The 17503-nt window shown below is 46.9% G+C and overlaps 2 protein-coding genes across 4 annotated transcripts; one reads left to right on the top strand and one right to left on the bottom strand.

The window, feature by feature from the left end:
* The first annotated feature begins 250 nt into the window (after positions 1–250).
* On the top strand, positions 251–5779 carry zdhhc16b (zDHHC palmitoyltransferase 16b). Of its 3 annotated transcripts, none has more exons than XM_079292644.1 (9): positions 251–354; positions 2213–2805; positions 2982–3070; positions 3161–3189; positions 3334–3467; positions 3811–3896; positions 3979–4102; positions 4261–4331; positions 4811–5779. In XM_079292644.1, exons 2-9 carry the CDS (start codon positions 2235–2237, stop codon positions 4925–4927), a joined length of 1221 nt encoding a protein of 406 aa, XP_079148770.1. In that variant the 5' UTR covers positions 251–354; positions 2213–2234; the 3' UTR covers positions 4928–5779. The 3 variants fall into 3 exon arrangements, with proteins under 3 accessions (XP_079148770.1, XP_079148769.1, XP_079148768.1); XM_079292643.1 differs by having other exon boundaries at positions 253–354; positions 2209–2805; XM_079292642.1 differs by lacking the exon at positions 251–354 and having other exon boundaries at positions 494–2525; positions 2611–2805.
* Positions 5780–5858: 79 nt separating this feature from the next.
* On the bottom strand, positions 5859–17110 carry mms19 (MMS19 homolog, cytosolic iron-sulfur assembly component). The gene is made up of 31 exons (XM_079293757.1): positions 17023–17110; positions 16506–16554; positions 16085–16185; positions 15826–15911; positions 15562–15636; positions 15005–15074; positions 14057–14185; positions 13860–13921; positions 13482–13568; positions 13288–13362; positions 13098–13175; positions 12502–12640; positions 11831–11985; positions 11687–11756; positions 11186–11311; positions 10999–11080; positions 10760–10857; positions 10494–10655; positions 10194–10349; positions 9990–10089; positions 9737–9839; positions 9404–9481; positions 9200–9326; positions 9002–9108; positions 8810–8866; positions 8528–8714; positions 8075–8157; positions 7797–7961; positions 7501–7560; positions 7236–7336; positions 5859–6891 (listed from the first exon to the last, which is right to left on the bottom strand). The coding sequence occupies exons 1-31, from the start codon at positions 17105–17107 to the stop codon at positions 6861–6863; spliced, it is 3084 nt and encodes a 1027-aa protein (XP_079149883.1). The 5' UTR covers positions 17108–17110; the 3' UTR covers positions 5859–6860.
* Positions 17111–17503: the final 393 nt, after the last annotated feature.

Genomic DNA, 17503 nt, shown 5'->3' on the forward strand with positions numbered 1-17503 from the left:
TCCCACTTTGGAATTATTTTTTGGGGCACTAAACCCCTTTTTGAGGAACTTTACGTTGTATAACGTGCAAATTGGAGTTTCTTAACCAAACTTATTTAACCTTGGTGTAACAAGTAGTTGACCCTCCACTGATAAACTAACTTAAAATGTTCTCTAGTGACCAGCTTAACCGGAAAACGTCTCCACTTGCCACTGCTGAGTGAAAGCTTTGTTCAATAGACGATCTGCGGAAACACCGCCGCTCTTTGCTGTGGGTAACTCTCCTGCAGTCAGTGGAGACCATGGCTAACAGTTTAGCCTGACCATGACCTGACCGGACTGCTGCAGACTTGTCCGCACACTTCCCCTGACCAGGTACAGAACGTCAATGTCGAGTTTAGTACGAGTCGGAGAGCTGTATTTATTAAAAATGACTCCACTGTGCGCGGGTTGTAGGTAGCTGGAGGCAGCTAGCAGCAACGATACAGCAAATAGCAAAGCAGGACACATTGGAGCAAAGGGATGGATGCTTTATTTCACTGTTTGAGAGATTACAAGATTATGAAACCGAATAGTATTAATCATTCGGTCAGTGGGAACTATCGTAATGTGGATTTGTCAAATTATCTCAGTCTTCGATTGCATTTCTACAAAGGTGACATTCTCTGCTGGTTAAGCGCTTCAAAGACAATAGCATGTAGGCTACTGACAACCAAAATACCACATAACACATGTTACACTTGTACAGTATAACTGTGGTCTGGCTGTGGCTGTTGGGGCTTTCACTCAGTATCCAATCTAACCCACAGGAGTGGACGATCTAACCCGGGGGGTGGGGGGTCATGAATGTCACATTCATGCTCAAATGGTGGAATTCTGTATTCATTTCACTCGGTTAAATTATATAGCTTCAAACAGCTGCACCGCTTGACTGTAATGTGGCTATTTAGACTGGGAAACATATGACTTACAATAGATAAATCATGATATTAGGGTTCGAAGCAACACGTTTTCGTCATAAATAAGACTGTCTGTGTTTTCTCTAGTCAACAATTCATATTTGAGTCTATAAAATACAGAAAAATGTCCATTTAACTTCAACACCAGCATGTGGCTCTCAGATGATTCATGCATTTGCATGAACATTGTGATGATTATCATCGATAATTGATCCTCTTGAGAGAGACTGAGTCACAGTGATCCTCCTTTCTTCTCAAACCAGATTCAGGGCAGCGGGTTGCCATAGAGACCGCGGTGCCCTGCTGTGTTCTGTCTGTCACTGAATATGATATGCAAATTAATATCAAAGGTTCCCAGTTCGTCGAGCGGAGGCTCTGCTGCATGAGGTGCTTTATTCTTCATATCTTTGGACCGTCAGTCAGACAAAAGAACTGGGACAATGCTGTGTGCATTTCTGAAGATGTCTCATGTCAAATGGGCCAAATGAGATCGATTGATTACAAGACTCTTCAAGAAAATAATTTGCAGATGAATCAAAAGTTAAAAAAAAGAGAATATTGGTGAGTTGTTACAGCCCTAAACATAACTTGTTCTCTGGCGATTCCTAACTTTTGATCCATTTCTTTTCTGCTTCCAATTAATTTGGTGTTCATCATGATTTATTAATGTTGCATTCAGCACCTTTTTAATGACGATAGGAAAACAGCGTCATCGTGTGCGACCTCGACAGATGGCGCGTGTCACATTTACATTATTTATGACAGATCACTTATTACACTTACTTTTTTTAAGGATAGTCAAGTTGCAGCTGACGGCACCGAAAGAGGGCAAGTTGTTGACGGGCCTTACTTTCTCCTAAAGGTCCCTGATTAGCGTCTCATTATTCATGCCATCCTGTTTGGGAGAACCTGAACAAGCCTTATCCGTGAAACCAATCCTCTCATGAAATGATGCCCTGGATCGGGTAGCTACTTTATTTCCTTAAGATATTCACCCCGTCGCGCTTCCGTCTTACAGGGTTACCACTCTGCATCATTTCTGGGGGCGTAGCTCAATACCTGGCCGCTCGTGCCTTGTTTTATTTGACGGTCGTGTGTCACACAGAGGATACCGGTGCTTTCTAGGAGTGCCGGTTCCCCCGTGCTGCGGCAGCGATGACGCCGGAAAACTCTGCGGCCGTCAGGCTGCGCTACGAAGACCTGCTCTTTTACGCGGCCTGCGTTTGCACCTGTTGGTCTGTGTGTCTGTGTGTGTGTGTGTGTCTGGAAGGCAGAGTGTGTAGGAGAGGTGGTGGCATGCGTACGGGCAGCATCATCAGCAGCAGCAGCAGCACCTGGAGGTGGCAACTCTCCCGGGCCATGAGGCTGGCTCTGCGCTGGTTCCGCCAGTGCCGCCCGCAGAGAGGAGGCCGAGGCGGGGCGACCGGGACGCGGACCGGCGGCCGGCTGTTGGAGCTGTGGAGCTACAGCAGACTGCTGCTCAAGTCACTGTACTTCAACAGCCTCACCAACAGCGACACTCTGCTGGACTGCGCGTTTGAACCCGTCTACTGGATCGTGGACAATGTGACCCGCTGGTTCGGAGCGGTGAGCCATTGGATCTCTATCCTCCCTGTCCTCCCCCCCCCTCCCTGTCTCACATCTTCTCTCTCTCTCTCTCTCTCTCTCTCAGGTGTTTGTCTGTCTCGTCGTACTGCTGATGACCTCGGTTGTGGTCATCATCTACCTGTACGTCCTACCCACAATTCTCAGCACCTACCCTTTGCACTGGGTCGTCTGGCACCTGAGCTGTGGCCACTGGCTTCTCATCATGGTGGTCTTCCATTACTACAAGGCCACCACTACCTCGCCAGGACACTCGCCCAAGGTACTGAACTCCTGATAGGCCGAAGGGAAAATGCTGACGCGGTGTTTGTAACACTAAAAAGTGATGCACGCTTGTTGTTGCCAAGTGGTGTTGGACAAACAGAGGTGTTTTTGTTTGTTTATTTTAACATTGTCAACAATACATCCTCCTCACTTGTGTTTTTTTGTTTATTTTAGGACAAAATTCATATTCCCTCAGTGTCCATCTGCAAGAAATGCATCACTCCCAAACCGCACAGGACGCACCACTGCAGCATCTGCAACACGTAAGCCAATCAAATAACAACTCTCATGTGCAGTTCCTCAGTTTAAAATCAATGTCAAGAATCCCTCATGGTGAATTGTTTATGTTGCAGCTGTGTTTTGAAGATGGACCACCACTGTCGTATCCTTCCGACAAGCATCACACAGAATGCATGGGCACGCTTCACTCTGTTTGCTTTTTTTCTTTTTCGATTGTAAAAGTGATTCCAGTGTTTTGTTTGTTGATTCACCATCTTTGTACACATTGAACTGAGCACGCCTCCAGCCTGGTTGAACAACTGCGTGGGCCACTTCAACCAGCGCTACTTCTTCTGCTTCTGCCTGTACATGACGCTGGGCTGCCTCTACTGCAGCGTCAGCAGCAAAGCCTTGTTCCTGGAGGCCTACGCCGCGGTAGAGGTGAGGCCGGGACACGTTCTCTGCCGTGGGCGAGGCGTCGCCACCGTCTCGCCCACGGTAGCACGTCAGAACGAGACGGGCTCGGTTGATGAAAGGAGAAATTGGAGACATGCAAAGGAGCTCAGCTTTCTGCTCCGGGACGCTCTTATGTCAAAGGTGTTTACGCACCGGCTGGTAAACAAACAACCTTTGGGCTTTGAATACCAATTAGTTTGACCCAGAGATCACGTCACGTTAACGTGCCCATATTGTGAGCAGAGAGCAGTGAGCTGAAACATCCTGGGATCAGACCTGAAAGGAGTCCGTATTCGCAAGCATGACTATTTTTCCTGTCCCCCTGCAGAGATACTATCAGACCCCTCCTCCAACCGACACCTACACCGAGACCACCGCTCAAAAGAGTGTCATCTTCCTCTGGGTGCTGACCAGGTAAGGACCCCCCCCCCCCCCCCCCCGTTTAATCATCAGATCAAGGCTGATAGCATCATGTTGCATCATGTCCTCCACGCAGCACGGTGTCTGTCGCTCTTGGAGGACTCACCCTCTGGCACAGTATCCTCATCAGCAGAGGAGAGACCAGCGTGGAGCGTCACATCAACAACAAAGAGGCCAAAAGACTCCGGGAGAAGGGCAAGGTACAAACACTCGTGTGCAAAGCGGCTTTGGACCAGTTGGAGCGCATGCAATCGTACATTTTGAGACCAAAAAAAACTGAAATGACATTGTTGACTCTGGAAGTATTTGGTATAAAAATACAACATTGAAAATGGCTTTCTGTTGTGTTCTAACGCAGGTGTTCAAAAATCCATATCATCACGGTCCAGTGAACAACTGGAGGTTACTGTTGGGTGTGGAGAAAAGGAGGTGGGTTTTTCCTAAACTGTGAAAATGTTCTCATTCGAGTTTCGGCCGCAGTTGATTTGGCACCGAGCTGTGGTTACTGCGGTGAAACACAACTCCTTATACAGAGGCGGTAGTGACAGAAAGTAAACACATTAGGACCATGAAAGGCCGAAAATAGTCATGCTTGGGAATACGGACTGAGGTCTGATCCCAGGATGTTTCAGCTCACTGCTCTCTGAGGGCATTTCGGCTCAGGAGCCAGAGGCTGCTCACAATATGGGCACGTTAACATGACGTGATCTCTGGGTCAAACTCATCATGAAAACCTTTTGTGGATAGTTTGGATTTTTTAAAGTGAGGTCGTATAAGGAACTTATCCACAGTCAAAGCAACTGCTTGACCTCGCTGTGAACCCTTCTCTCTTCAAAGCCCCCGGACTCCTTTGACAACAACATGAACTGTTTTCAGCCAATACGTATTTGTTCTTCCATTTCCCTCAGTCACTGGTTCACGCGGGTCCTCTTGCCCTCCAGCCATCTTCCCAACGGGGACGGCGTCAAGTGGGACTTTACCTTCACCAAAACAGACCCCATGGCCATCTGACCCTTTTACGCTAAACCACGTCTGAAAGAAGAGAAGCTCCCGCTGCTACAGTCATACAACAAGGAAAGGGAAGCTTTGTAGGTTCACAAATAGACACAGGTTGTTGTTGCTTTGTTAAAACTGGGAACACGCACTGGTGGTTCCTCTTCCTAGGATCCGTTATCATTTCCCAGCTGTAGGTCTCACTAGACCCCGCGACTGCAGCGCTAATTCGATTCATGAATGGTGCTGCTGGCCAGCATAGTTGTGAAGACGACGCCATTCTCCCGCAAAGACTTCTTATGTGCGTCTCTCTTTGACGGAAAGTCATGCACCAACACTACAGCCTCTTTAGTGAGACGAGGTAGTGCGGGAAGCATCGGAGGACACCGCAGTCTGCAGGTACGGCACATTAAAGGTGCTGCGTGTCAAACGCAGCACATTGTAAACTAGAATGAGCCGCCGTCGTATTGTCAATGTCTTTCAGATATGAGACGGCGGTAAACGTGTTCAGAGAGTTGAGGTCAGACCGTCTGGTTTTTATTTCAGTTTCCATTGTTCATGTGAACTGTGTTCTTGGGCTGAGGACAAACCCAAGTGTTTCTTCATGTGGGGTACGTTTTCAATGATTTTGTCCTGATATTATTTAAATAATTGTCATGTTTTAAGGTTCACTACCGATAAAGAACTTGTTTGGTTGTCAGTATTTAAAATGAGGCACTGTGAAATATAACCAGATTTTTGACCGCAACACGTTTGTATCATTAACTTACTGACGGGTTGCATCTGTAGTTGCCATAGAAACATGACATGCAGCTGTGATGTGTGTAACCAATGGGAGCTGAGCTCCAGTTTGATTTATTGTCTGTTTTTAATAAAACACCAGTTTGCTATTTCTAGTTTGAAGTTCTTCACATGACGTTTAAAGAAATGACATTAAAGGCATTTTTACAAAGAGAGGTTTTAATGACATCTTAAATACTCTATTTCCTCGGCATCAGTTGGTGAGAGGTCCAAAGTCAGCAATGACTCGACAATAACTACGATATATTTGTTCAGCTGTTGCAAAAAATACAACGCAGATGTTCGTCATCCTGTTCACATAACTTACAATCTTAAGGTAACGTACATTGACCTCGACAGGTATTTAATTATGTCACATGATCTCAGTGGAGGTGTGATGCGTTGATTCACGCCTCCCTGTGAGCCAGCGGACAATTGGCACATCCACATGTTTCCAGGACTCAACAGCCGAAACCGTCAAAATGGTTACGAAGTAAAAAAAAAAAAAAAAACTGAAAATGTTTTCCCCACAGTTTATGACATCATCATCATCATTCAGAGTGTGTGTGTGTGTGTGTGTGTGTGTGTGTGTGTGTGTGTGTGTGTGTGTGTGTGTACGGTGTTTCCTCTCTTCGTACGGGAGTTCACACAAACTATTTAACAACAGCCATTTAGAATCTCAGAACTCTAACTAGACCCAAACAAGTTTGATTCAATTTTCAAAAATCTTGCAAAAAGAATGCTAAATGTCTTGATTATTTTGTTAGTTATTGGCAGGAAAGCAGCTGATAATAGTATTTTAACAGCTGAACTATGAGATAACACGTTGGGGGATGTTAAAATGCACTGATGTGCCATTTTCTCCAACAGTGAGAAAGACAACAACGTCCATGTGGTGTGTAACATATTAAACATTCTTTTTCACTTAGACAATGCTCCCAGTCGCTCCACATACTCGCATTTGTGCGTTCATGAAGATGAAGAAGGGTGGAGGGGTTCTGGTGAAAAGATGAGTCGGGAGGATAAAGAGGGAGTGTGTGTGGGGGGGGGCACCGAGGAGAGCCGTTGTGTGGATTGTGCAGCTTTGATCCTTGGCACCAGGTCCAGGAGTTTTGACTTTCCCACATCTGTATTCTTCCAGGTTTAGGGAGGATGGGAGACTAGGGCTGTGTTTGAGGAGCAGAATCAACTTCCTCCAGGACTTCCTAACAGGAACCTGTGAGGAAGACGAGACAGAGACACCTTCTTGTGACGAGCCAACTACAAACTGTTCATTTGGCACATGACCATCAAAGAAGATGCATTCCAAAGAACAGAACGTTAAGATTTGGGGCGTTTATCTGCTAATTTTCCACTTCTGAAGAGAATACAACCTTTCCTAGTTTGTCTGTGTCCTAAGATTATTTACATTTCCTTTGCATGTCAACACCTGGCATGAGTGGGACAGTCGCTAAGCACATACACCAGAGAAACGAAGAACTCTGTCGTGACAAATGTGATATTTAGTGATTTTAAATCTCCTCCAGCGTGTCCCTTGAACGGCGGTATCCGCTCTCTTACCACTCCGCTCTTGCCCGAACCGCCTCCCTCCTCACCAGCCTCTTCCTGTCGTCCAGAGGCCGGGCCAGAGCTCGCAGCATCCGGGCCCGAAACGGCAACACCTGAAACAGTAAAGCATGTCGAAAAGGAACCACAGAAATAATAACAATACAGTCTCAAGAAATCTGCGGGAGAGCAATATTTTCTATTCTATAGTAACATTCTAATGGAAATCTTTAGAATGTATTAAACAACATCTAATAATGCAGTATTCTTTGAGTTTCACCTCGTGCTCGGGGAAGCAGGAGACGGCGTGGATGCAACGCAACGACGCCGTCCTTACGCTCTGCGAGAGACAAACAAAATATTTGTCAGAGCGACTCGACACGTTCATGCTACGTGATGAGCGGCTCATCAGACCAATGAAGACAGCGCGGCACCTTTAACACAAGGAAGGAGCTGCCTGGTGTCTCTCCGTCAGTTCATTCTTTTTACATCACTTTCATGAAGCTCTTTTGAGACGTGGGTGCACATGCATCATACAGTAATACAACATATAAAATATCATGTCGCCTCACTAACCATGGCTGGACTGGAGGTGAGGGCCAGCAGCCTGCTGACCAGAGCCTCGAGCTGCTGGATGAGCGCTGGCGGCGGGTCGACGAGGACGGGCTGAAGACAGGACAGCGTGGACAACTGGACGCCCTGGTCCGGACACGACAAGGCCTCCAACAGCAGAGACAGCAGCTGGACCGGGACAAAAGACAACGGGACACATTAATGCAGAGCATTTCCCAGGTGCTCTACATTTCTAATAAAGTGTAAACCATCTGAAAATGAGCGGTTTGCTCTCTACTCACCGCTGGTAGTTCAGTGACTTGAACCTGCTTGGGCAGTTTATTGACAATGTTAGACAGAGCCTTCAGGTAGTTGGGCTTCTTCTCTGTAGAGGAGACAGATCAATAACATTGAAGTGGTACCTAGGTATCTAAAACCTGCTAAATAACAAGTGGCTGATTTATTTGTTCTCTTCTGGAGATTTTACATTATGTCTTTCAAACACTCCACAAGTGTTTGAGGTTTTGAGCCTCTTTGGTTACAAACTATATGTAATAATGTGGTCTTTAAAAAATAAATAAAATGTAGAATCAAATAAAACGCTTTTGTTGTACAAAGGTAATAACAATGAACAAATAAAGGATGAACTGTTCCGTACACAAGTCGTGTAAAACAAAAACATTTTGTCTGCTGAAGTGCTGTTTATGTGCTCATCAGCACAGAGAGACGTCTGGATGATCTCCTCAGCCTCGTACCTTGCGGCGCCGCGTTGAAGCCCCGGACCAACTTGGCTGAATTCTCGCAGAAGAAGCGCTGGCGGTACATGATGCGAACATCGGCGTGGCAACCGCGGTTGAGGATGTCGGCGGAGTCGCTCATCAGCAGCCAGAAGCCGTCTGCTGCCGCCGGACCCAGATCAGCATCATCGAGCAGAGAGAAGAGCTTCAGAAACACAGTGGGGGGGATTATCCTTGTTTTATTAGAACACAAGGTCCAACTGTGTTTAATAGAGCATATTACATAGTTGCTGTTTTTACCTTGTCAGTCAGCGTTGTGAACTGAGGGTGGTATCGGAGAAGCAGAGCCTTGGCAACCTGGAGACAAGAGCAACTTTATTGCACCTGCTGCTTCTTATACTTATAACATGACACACTTCTGTTAAGTCACCAATCAACTTCATTGACTGACTGACAGCCGACGGTAAAATGACAAACCAGTGGGACTCTTACCCAGAGCATGAGGGTGAAGGCCTGAGTGCGTACGGATGAAGACGCAGAGTCCAGCTCACTACACGCTCTCTTCATGGTCCTCTGGATGAGGCTGTCGAGAGCATCGCCTGAAGAAGAAACCAAACCATCACGGAGACTTTTAGTGAAGCTCTCGGTTTTGGAGGGAATAAAACAACTGAATAAAGACCCTAAACTGACCCTGTGGTCGCTTATTAAGCAGCCCAGCAAAGCACTTTGCAGCCGAGGTGTAGGCCAGCGGGTAGCTGCAGGTGCAGCTCATCTCCTCCAGCTCCGTCATCAGGAGATCTAACCGAGGCACCTCCACCTGAACGACACCTAGCACTTAGAATACAGCTGCGTTTATGAAAGAAGATAGAGTGTTGTGTAAGTGTGGAGACTCACACCGCGAGGCAGCGAACACACACATCCCAGGAGCAGACAAACCATCCGAGACCGGCTCCACGAGTCCCCCGGCTGCTTCTGGGAAAACATCACAATCATCACACTGTTTAAGTTACAGTGAGATTAAAAACTGCTGCCATGATAATCAAAACGAGTGGTGGGAAACTAATGCTGCAATACAGTTGCATCATTATGACACCGTCTTCAAGTGTTTTTGTATCTGATTATCATAAACCGCACAGTGAGGCAATGATGAAGAAGTTTGGGGTGTGATATTTAAATAAAATCCCACAAAATACTCACTCGTGTACACAAATCCGTGTAGGTACAAACCGTGAGCAGCTGGATGTTTGAAGGGAACGAGTTGTCGGGCAAAAAGGAAACATCGCCATCCAGGAAGAGAGACACGGCCCTCGACGCCGTCTGTCCCGCCAGCCTGACGACAGAAACACCCCCAGAGGAAACCGCACAAACCTCGTTAACAACGCTCTTAATAGTGCTTCAATAAACCTGAGAAATAAGAAAATGTGAGAAACAGACAGGAACTAGTAGTTTTATGTTTAAGAGTGGATGAGTTTGTACTGACGTGGGCTGCAGCCTGGAGCAGGAAGTGCTGATGACAGGGACCATGGCCGACAGGACCGCCTCCTCCAGAAGAGGACTACGACGACCAGGTGACCCCTCGCCTGACAAACATGAAGAGGAAGCACGAAATGTTTCAATGTCAGCTGAAGTGATGTGGGTAGCCGAGGTCAAAGGGGAGAGTGTTCTTTGTCGAAGGACCGCTCACCCTGCAGTGCTGCCTGGAGCGCCAGAGACAGCAGGCGCGGGATGATGACGTCATGGAAGCATCGCCCCGTCTCCTCCGAGTCCTCGACCTGCTCGGCTATTCTCTGGAGGCTGTGACACGCCGACACCAACTCCTCCACGGAGAAAACGACACTACCTGAGAAAATAAGAAACGCATTCATCTAAAACTGCACTTCCTTAGCCTGGGACACACGTGTGTGTCATGTGATGCAACGAAGTATCGGCTAGGAGGTGTCATCTATACCAAACCAACCAAAGCCATCTTTCCACGCCGATGTACCTGTGTGTGCTGAGCTGAGGACCTCCAGCAGCACAGGCGTGCTCTCCTGGACAACACTGGGCTGAGTGGACACCGCAGCCAGAGCAGACAAACAGCGCTGCCGCACTGCATGATGGGAATGCTTCTCGGGAGCTGCTCCGTTGTCGTTTTGATCCATGGGCTCTGAGCAATGGAGAGGAGAAGGTTTGCAAAACACAAGTATCAGTATCTGTATATTTCTGTGTGGATCTCGCATCGTACGTCATGCTTTTAGTGCGTTCACTTACCAGAAAACATCTCCGCCTTTAGTCTCGGGATCAGTTTCGTGATAAAAGCTGCAGGGTGCAACCCTGCCAAGGCCCCGGCACACTCCACCACAGCAAGGCTGGAGGCAGAAACAGCACAGAGACTCAGACGGGTACTACTTATGTTCAGTAGGGTAGTCCCGAGACTACCCTACCAGTCAGCAGAGACGGTAGCAACACAGTATTACAGGATGACAGAGGAGAGGCAGATGGAAGCTGACCTGACTCTGTGGTCCTCCTCCGTCAGCAACAGTCTGGTCAGGTGATCTACAGCCAGCTCAACATCAGAGTCCAACAGCAGGCCTGAGAGAGAGCGAGAGCGAGACGGTAGATTTGAAACAGTGCTGAATGTCGCACTACACCCGACTCAGCTGCAGGCTGCGGATGGAAGAGTTTATCGCATCTCACCTGTGTGCTGCGCCAGTGAGGTGAGCACAGAGGTGGCCGTGACCTGCAGGCTGGCATTAGTCTCCGTCAGAGCTGAAAACACCATGCTGCACAGAGACGGGCGGAAGGCTGAGAACACACTCTCTTCTAATGTGGAGGGATGAAACAGAAGAGAAGAGTTCAAATCCTGTCTTTTGTCTCCATGGTTATACACAAACAGCACCTAAACACAGGTACAGCATTAAAATAACGAGCAAATAGTCCCTTTATGACGGACTATCACAGTATATTTACAGATTACAGATTTAATGTCAAGAGACAATAAACTACAGCAAGCTTTTCATACGCGTCAGCGTACAGGATACGCTCAAACACAAACACACTCACAGCAATGACGTGAAACAGATGAGGAATACAGATGTTCTCAGAGTCCACAAACAAAACAAATGTGTTCTTTGCAGTAGAAGTAGATGATTTGTGTCATAATTTCTTGGTGTTAAAACAACGATAAACGGCACTCACCGTTCTCACAGGTTCTCACTGACTGAACAAACCGCTGCACCACCTCCAGCAATGTCCGTCTGTGGGAACACTGCACAAAGAGTTCAATTAAAAACTTAACTTGAAAGCCAACCAACCCTGTGGGTGTCAGCTGTGCTCGCTCACCTGCGCTCTGCTGTTGTACTGCTCGATGAGAGAGGGCGTGACGGCGTCTGTGATGACGTGGCTCGCCCTGTCGGAGGCGCTGCAGGCGGCCTGCAGCAGCTTGGCGCTGGGCCACACCAGCTTCAGGTCCGGCTCACAAAGGTGATGTTTGCAGTCTGGAACAACATCACACATTCAGTAAAAAAAACAACGAAATGTTTTGAACGAGAGCACTCGCTGCATTAAACTGGTATGTTCGTGACTTTTATCAAAGAAAGAGATTCAAAAAGAAGAGAGGGGTTCCCTGGGATGAAGAGCAGGCAACACTAAAATACTCATTCCTTCATTGTCGTCTCCCGTCTCCTTCATTATCTCCTTCACAGTTACCATGACAGCAGTGTGCAAGCAGCTGGTTGAAATAAGAGAACTAAACAAACTCTGGTACAATTCCCTGTCCATCTACTAACCTTCTAACTAACTTCTTATTTAGTTCAGCCCTTTGCACATCTGCACACCCTCTCACCGCCTCAGTCACTCAATGCAGGTTATTTTATTTTCATGCATTTCACCGCTACCACTCTCACGGCCTTTCTACCTTTCCCTCGACATGTTTCATACACTGCTGGAGTTCTTACATCCTTCCTATAAAACGGTTTTCGTGTGCGAATAAGCTCGATTCCACAACATTTCACCTTTGAGAACGAGCTCCAGGAAGGTGCTGAGGGAGTCCTCAGAGTCAGAGTTGAGGACTGAGCGAGACAGACAGGAAGTGAGCGCGGTAAGAGCGGCGAGGCCGGCACACTCGATCTTCTCGCTCGACGTCTGAAACACCTGCAAGGAAACAACAAGAGGGGGACATTTTAAATGGCTCTTCACATTCACAAAGAGGCGCTGACATCTAGTTTGTTTACTTTGATCTAAGCGGTCGAACTGGAATGAAAAAGAGTATTTTGACACATTTCTGCGATTGATTTTGAAATTGAAATGAGTGATTTCAGCGAGAGTCTTTTATCTCTTCTCTTGTTAAGAACAAAAGTAAATACTGATGAGTATCAGTTCTATTGTTTGAAGACATAAAGGCATAAAGTTGGTTCATGTGAACGCAGCTTTAAAAGACGCTTCTTGTTTCTCATTCCTAGCAATAAAGACGAGCAGAATGCCATCTCCACAAACGGAACAAAAACACAACAAGATGTTGAAATGTTTCTGAACAGAGCTAAGACGCCATGAATACCCAATGAAATCCCAAGTAGTATTAATGGTTTGTGTACTTTTATCTCAAACAAACCTCTCTGCGCAGAGACGCCCACAGGCCCTCCAGGAATTCCGCTACGTCCTTATGTTCATATTGGGACACGCCAGCCACCTGAAACGTATCCAGTGTGGGAATGAGAAAGATAAGAAACCTCGCATCAACTTCATACGTTGCACATGAACAAACGTTAGGGAAAGAGTAGAGATTAATAGAGACGTCTCACCAGAGTCTGCAGCGAGTCCAGCTTGGCACTCTGAACGTCCGAGTCCAGTTTCTCAATGATGAGAGGCAACAGGAACTGGAGGTGGGGAAGTAATAAACACAACTCTCTTTAGGCCGTATTAACGAAAAATGACGTTATCTAAAAAAAGGCCGCCGTTGCACCAAGAAGCTAAATGTAAAGGGTCCTCGTCCTACCTCTGCAAACCGCGGCGTCCCAGTGAGGACGTCCCTCAACATCTGGATGAGCTCCTCTCTGGTGATGCCGTGGGGGTCGTTGGGAGGCTGAGGAGGATGGATAATAAGAAGAGAAAACACACAGAAACCATGAATAAACCTTCACGTATTCATGAAGAATGTCCCTAAATCCCACGTCATGTTAGCAGCACTGAGTCAACACACTGACGTAGAGACGGGAAATGTACGTGAGCAGACAAGGAGGCCGACAGCGCACTGTTGTTTTTACAGAGTTAGTCTGAGGCCACAGGAAGTCGGTGATGACATTTCCGTCTGCTGCTCTCGCTCTGCTTTCAGGCAGTTCTCAGGCAAAAAGCAGCTGCGTAAACAGGGACTCACGGGGCTGAAGTCAATGGGGAAATAGCAGGACGTCACCTCGAACAGCTCCTCTGTGAATTTACCTGAGGACAGCGGACAGGAAATGAACAACATAAGAGTCGTGCTCGAAACTGTGCAACGGCTAGTAACACAATCGTGTGCGAGAGGGACAGCGATACAGAGGAAGACGCTGAATGTGCACACGTATGCGCTCTCACCTAGATCGTACCCTCGGAGGACGATGGTCCTGGCGATCTGGAAGGCTAACAGGAGGTTGCGAGGGTCTCTCTCTCCGTCCATCGACTGGACAAAACCAAACACAAAGTCTGCCCCCAGACCCTTCAGCTCTGTGGACAAGTGAACCAGGAACACACCGTTTGGTTGGGTGCGCTGTTAGACGGCAGACAGATTTATTGGTTTTACACGTAGTGCGTGAAGAGTGGCGGCAAGTTTTCACAACTGCCAGTTTGGAGACATCACACCACATACCTCTTCCTGAAAAGCTGAGGCAGTTGTTAGGATGTAGGGCGTGAGCTACAAGTATGTTGAAGATTGCTTCGGCACAATAAATGATACGTTGCGTTATAAATGGAGGGAAAGAACAACTGAATCCGTGACCAGCACTCAGCATCACATGAAAAGCTGATCATTCAGTTTTACTCCAAAATCTGAGGTCTAATGTTTGTGAGACTCAAACTAGAGTTAAAATATTCCACATTGAGGATTCTATAATCCAGATATGAACTTCTCAGAGGATTCGTCTCATCGATGGATACACACAGTGAGCTCTTATTTAAGTGATATTATTGTGTTTTCCTCTACTTCAGCGGGGAGACAGAGGAGAGGTCACATTGTTCCATCACACATGCTGCAGTGTTCTTTCTAAATACCGGCGGCCACACACGATCGCCGTCAGTCTTGTATCTGCTTCTGGTACAGTATGTCTATGTTGCAGTGCATGCAAATCATTCGACCGCCAAACAAAGCAGAGGAAGCTGTCACAACTCTCCTGTATCACAGGGCTGGTGAGAGTTTAAGTCAACTAGTGAGAGTTCTGACTTTCTAAACTCTCTCTCTGCTGTTTTGGATTTCCTACGTTTTCAAACACAGAAGCTTTGTTTTTTCTTCCGCTAACTAAGCCACGGCGACTCAGACTCATCTCTTACCGGCCTCTCTGGTCGCCATGAGGTTGATGAGCATGTTGTAGACGCACGCTCTCTCGGTCAGCATCAACGACTGGAGAAAAAAGGAACAGGCCCCGTGAGCTCTTTACCCACAACACCCAGAATTAAACAACACTTTCATGAGCCAAGGTTACCAACAAAGCACACTGAATAGAAGAGGAAGTGCTTCGCAGACATGCAGGGGAAAGAAAGAACAACATCATGACACGCTTGAAGGCTGAGTTCACACATCAGGGCTGTGTGTCTCCTAAATGGCCCATTTGAGTGACTCTCGTTTGATTGACTCATTGGTTTTGAACGGCCCATTGATCGCCGGTTACGTGATTGGGTCGCATTTGTTGCAGCAGATGAATAATAGACTTGTACAGCAGGTTGATCAGCTGTCTTTGCTCCTCGTGAATAAACTCAACGATTACGATTTAGAGCAATGTTCCTCTGATTGTATCCCCGGCCTGCACTTAAAAAACGGTGTCCGTTAAAATAAAATTTGGCTTGCTACAACTTTGACATCTTAATCATAACACAGTGTCAAGTCTCACCTGAACGTGCACATCCTGGAACAAAGACCTCAGCATGGACACAGCTGAGCCAGGAGGCAACACTGTACATTTTGTCTGCGGAGAAAAAGCATAAAAACACACAACGTGCAGGTTGGTCTCCCTGCTCACATCTGGAGAGCTTCTCAAAAGGATGCTCAAACCTGCCAGGCAGCAACTAACGCGCAAACGTGGCAGTCAGTTCATCTTTTGCAGGATGTTTCAGTCGTTGTCGTCACTGAAAATCCGTCGGAGGAAAACACTCACCAGCGCTCTGAGCCCCTGTAGAACAGGCGGTGTGATGACGTAATGGTCCTTGAGACGGTCTTCATAGAAGGCAATGAGCACTTCCACTGGGGAGAACAGAGACATGATAGAGGTCTGATTTGTTTGCTTTTTAAAATATATTATCAGCCCAACAAGCCAACAAGTATGTGATGGTTTTGCACCCAATTAACAAACAACAACAAACAAAGTGTAAAGAAGAGAGTGGGATGATCTACAAAACATAGGAGCAGATGTGCACCTTCTCTCTCGGTGAGACCTCCATAGCAATCGTGTAAAACGTCAGAGAGCAGCTGGACTCCTCTGGCTCGGGTGTGAGGCTGGGCGCTGGTGAGGCTCAGTCTGAACAGGGAAGACGTTCATCATCACCAAATATTAATACAAAAGCAACACAAGAGTATGCAATGTGATGATTATCAATGAATAGGAAACCGCAACATAGGGTGGATACAATTTTACATTTATAGAAAATGAATACCATTCATGAGAAAGACCTCGTATTTGTTTAGCTGGGTGACATTGGCTCAATTAAATATCACTATTCAATTCCTTCCACCTCCCTTGTCTAAACACACACTAGCACAGCAGACAGAGGGACTTTGTTGTCATACTACTACTGTGTATGTTATTGCTGTAATGTCGGAAACATCCTGCTAGCTTACCCCAGCGCCTCCACCAGCTGCAGTATTGTAAACTGTCCATCTTTGACACCTGAGCAGCAGAAAGCCAAGTTGAGTGAATCGTAGCACAGCACTGATAAGATCGCCAGTTACAAACACGCGCAGAAAACAAGTGGTAGCAGCGTAACTGCAGATTAACTGACGATCTCGGCCGGGTTCAAAGGTCCACAGTTCATTGACAGGATGCTTTGCTTCGGACACAAACACAGCAGCTAGTTAGCACGCTGCTAGTCGAATGGCATTACGAGAAAACGTTAGCGATACATTAAGTGTGTGCTGTTACCGCGATACAAGTGTGAGATACAGTGAGTGTGTGTGTGTTTGTTTCATGAGGTTGTGACACCACACAGGATGTTGTGGCGCTAAGTTAGCTCGTTAACCATCCACGCCGTGTTGCGCATCCTTGAAGCGGCAGCTCCGCAAAGCTTCGACGGCGTGTTTTTCGCAACGAGGTGTTCTGGAAAAAGTGTCGAAGCAAATATGAGGAAGACATATTTACATGTTGCTGTGTCTTTGGCCTTGCTGTCCTGTAGTCCCGAGACAAATTCCTCCACCAGAGACAGCAGCAGGGTGTCCGCAGCCATCGTGCCTCTGTAGCTCAACTGAGACCACGCATGCGCGAAAAGTTAGGAGCGAGACGAAAGGCAAAAGTGACAAATTGTACACAAGCCTTTATAAAACAGGGCTGTTATCGAACAATGCAATGCTACGCAGAGGCCATTGCGTGAGGCGTGTGTTGCTTGAAACTGAAATGTTTTTTGAACGTTGAAATGAAAACCGAACATTAGTTTTTGATGATGCCTTCAGGTGCAGTCAGAATTCCAAAACTCAGCAAAAGGTAGACTGATATTCGTGAGGTACTTCCTGACGCCGTCTCCCCTTACCATGAAGCACAGTGTTCTCGCTCTTGTACTGTTTGCAGTTTTAAATGAATCGTGAAAAATATGATTCAAAGCAAGAAACACAGTAGCTATGCGATA

This window comes from Melanostigma gelatinosum (assembly GCF_949748355.1).
Source record: "Melanostigma gelatinosum genome assembly, chromosome: 21".
NCBI classification, from domain to species: domain Eukaryota; kingdom Metazoa; phylum Chordata; class Actinopteri; order Perciformes; family Zoarcidae; genus Melanostigma; species Melanostigma gelatinosum.

Bases quoted from the DNA above. Each gene is read 5' to 3' on its own strand.
- mms19 (XM_079293757.1), bottom strand. From the start codon at position 17,107: ATGGCTGCGGACACCCTGCTGCTGTCTCTGGTGGAGGAATTTGTCTCG. The intron at 16,555-17,022 runs GTAAATATGTCT...TCTGCTGCTCAG, and splicing joins GGCCAAAGACACAGCAACAT to GTGTCAAAGATGGACAGTTT. The intron at 7,962-8,074 runs GTGAGTAGAGAG...GTCCCGGTCCAG, and splicing joins AAGTCACTGAACTACCAGCG to CTGCTGTCTCTGCTGTTGGA.
- zdhhc16b (XM_079292642.1), top strand. From the start codon at position 2,094: ATGACGCCGGAAAACTCTGCGGCCGTCAGGCTGCGCTACGAAGACCTG. The intron at 3,071-3,160 runs GTAAGCCAATCA...TTTATGTTGCAG, and splicing joins CACTGCAGCATCTGCAACAC to CTGTGTTTTGAAGATGGACC. The intron at 3,897-3,978 runs GTAAGGACCCCC...TCCTCCACGCAG, and splicing joins TTCCTCTGGGTGCTGACCAG to CACGGTGTCTGTCGCTCTTG.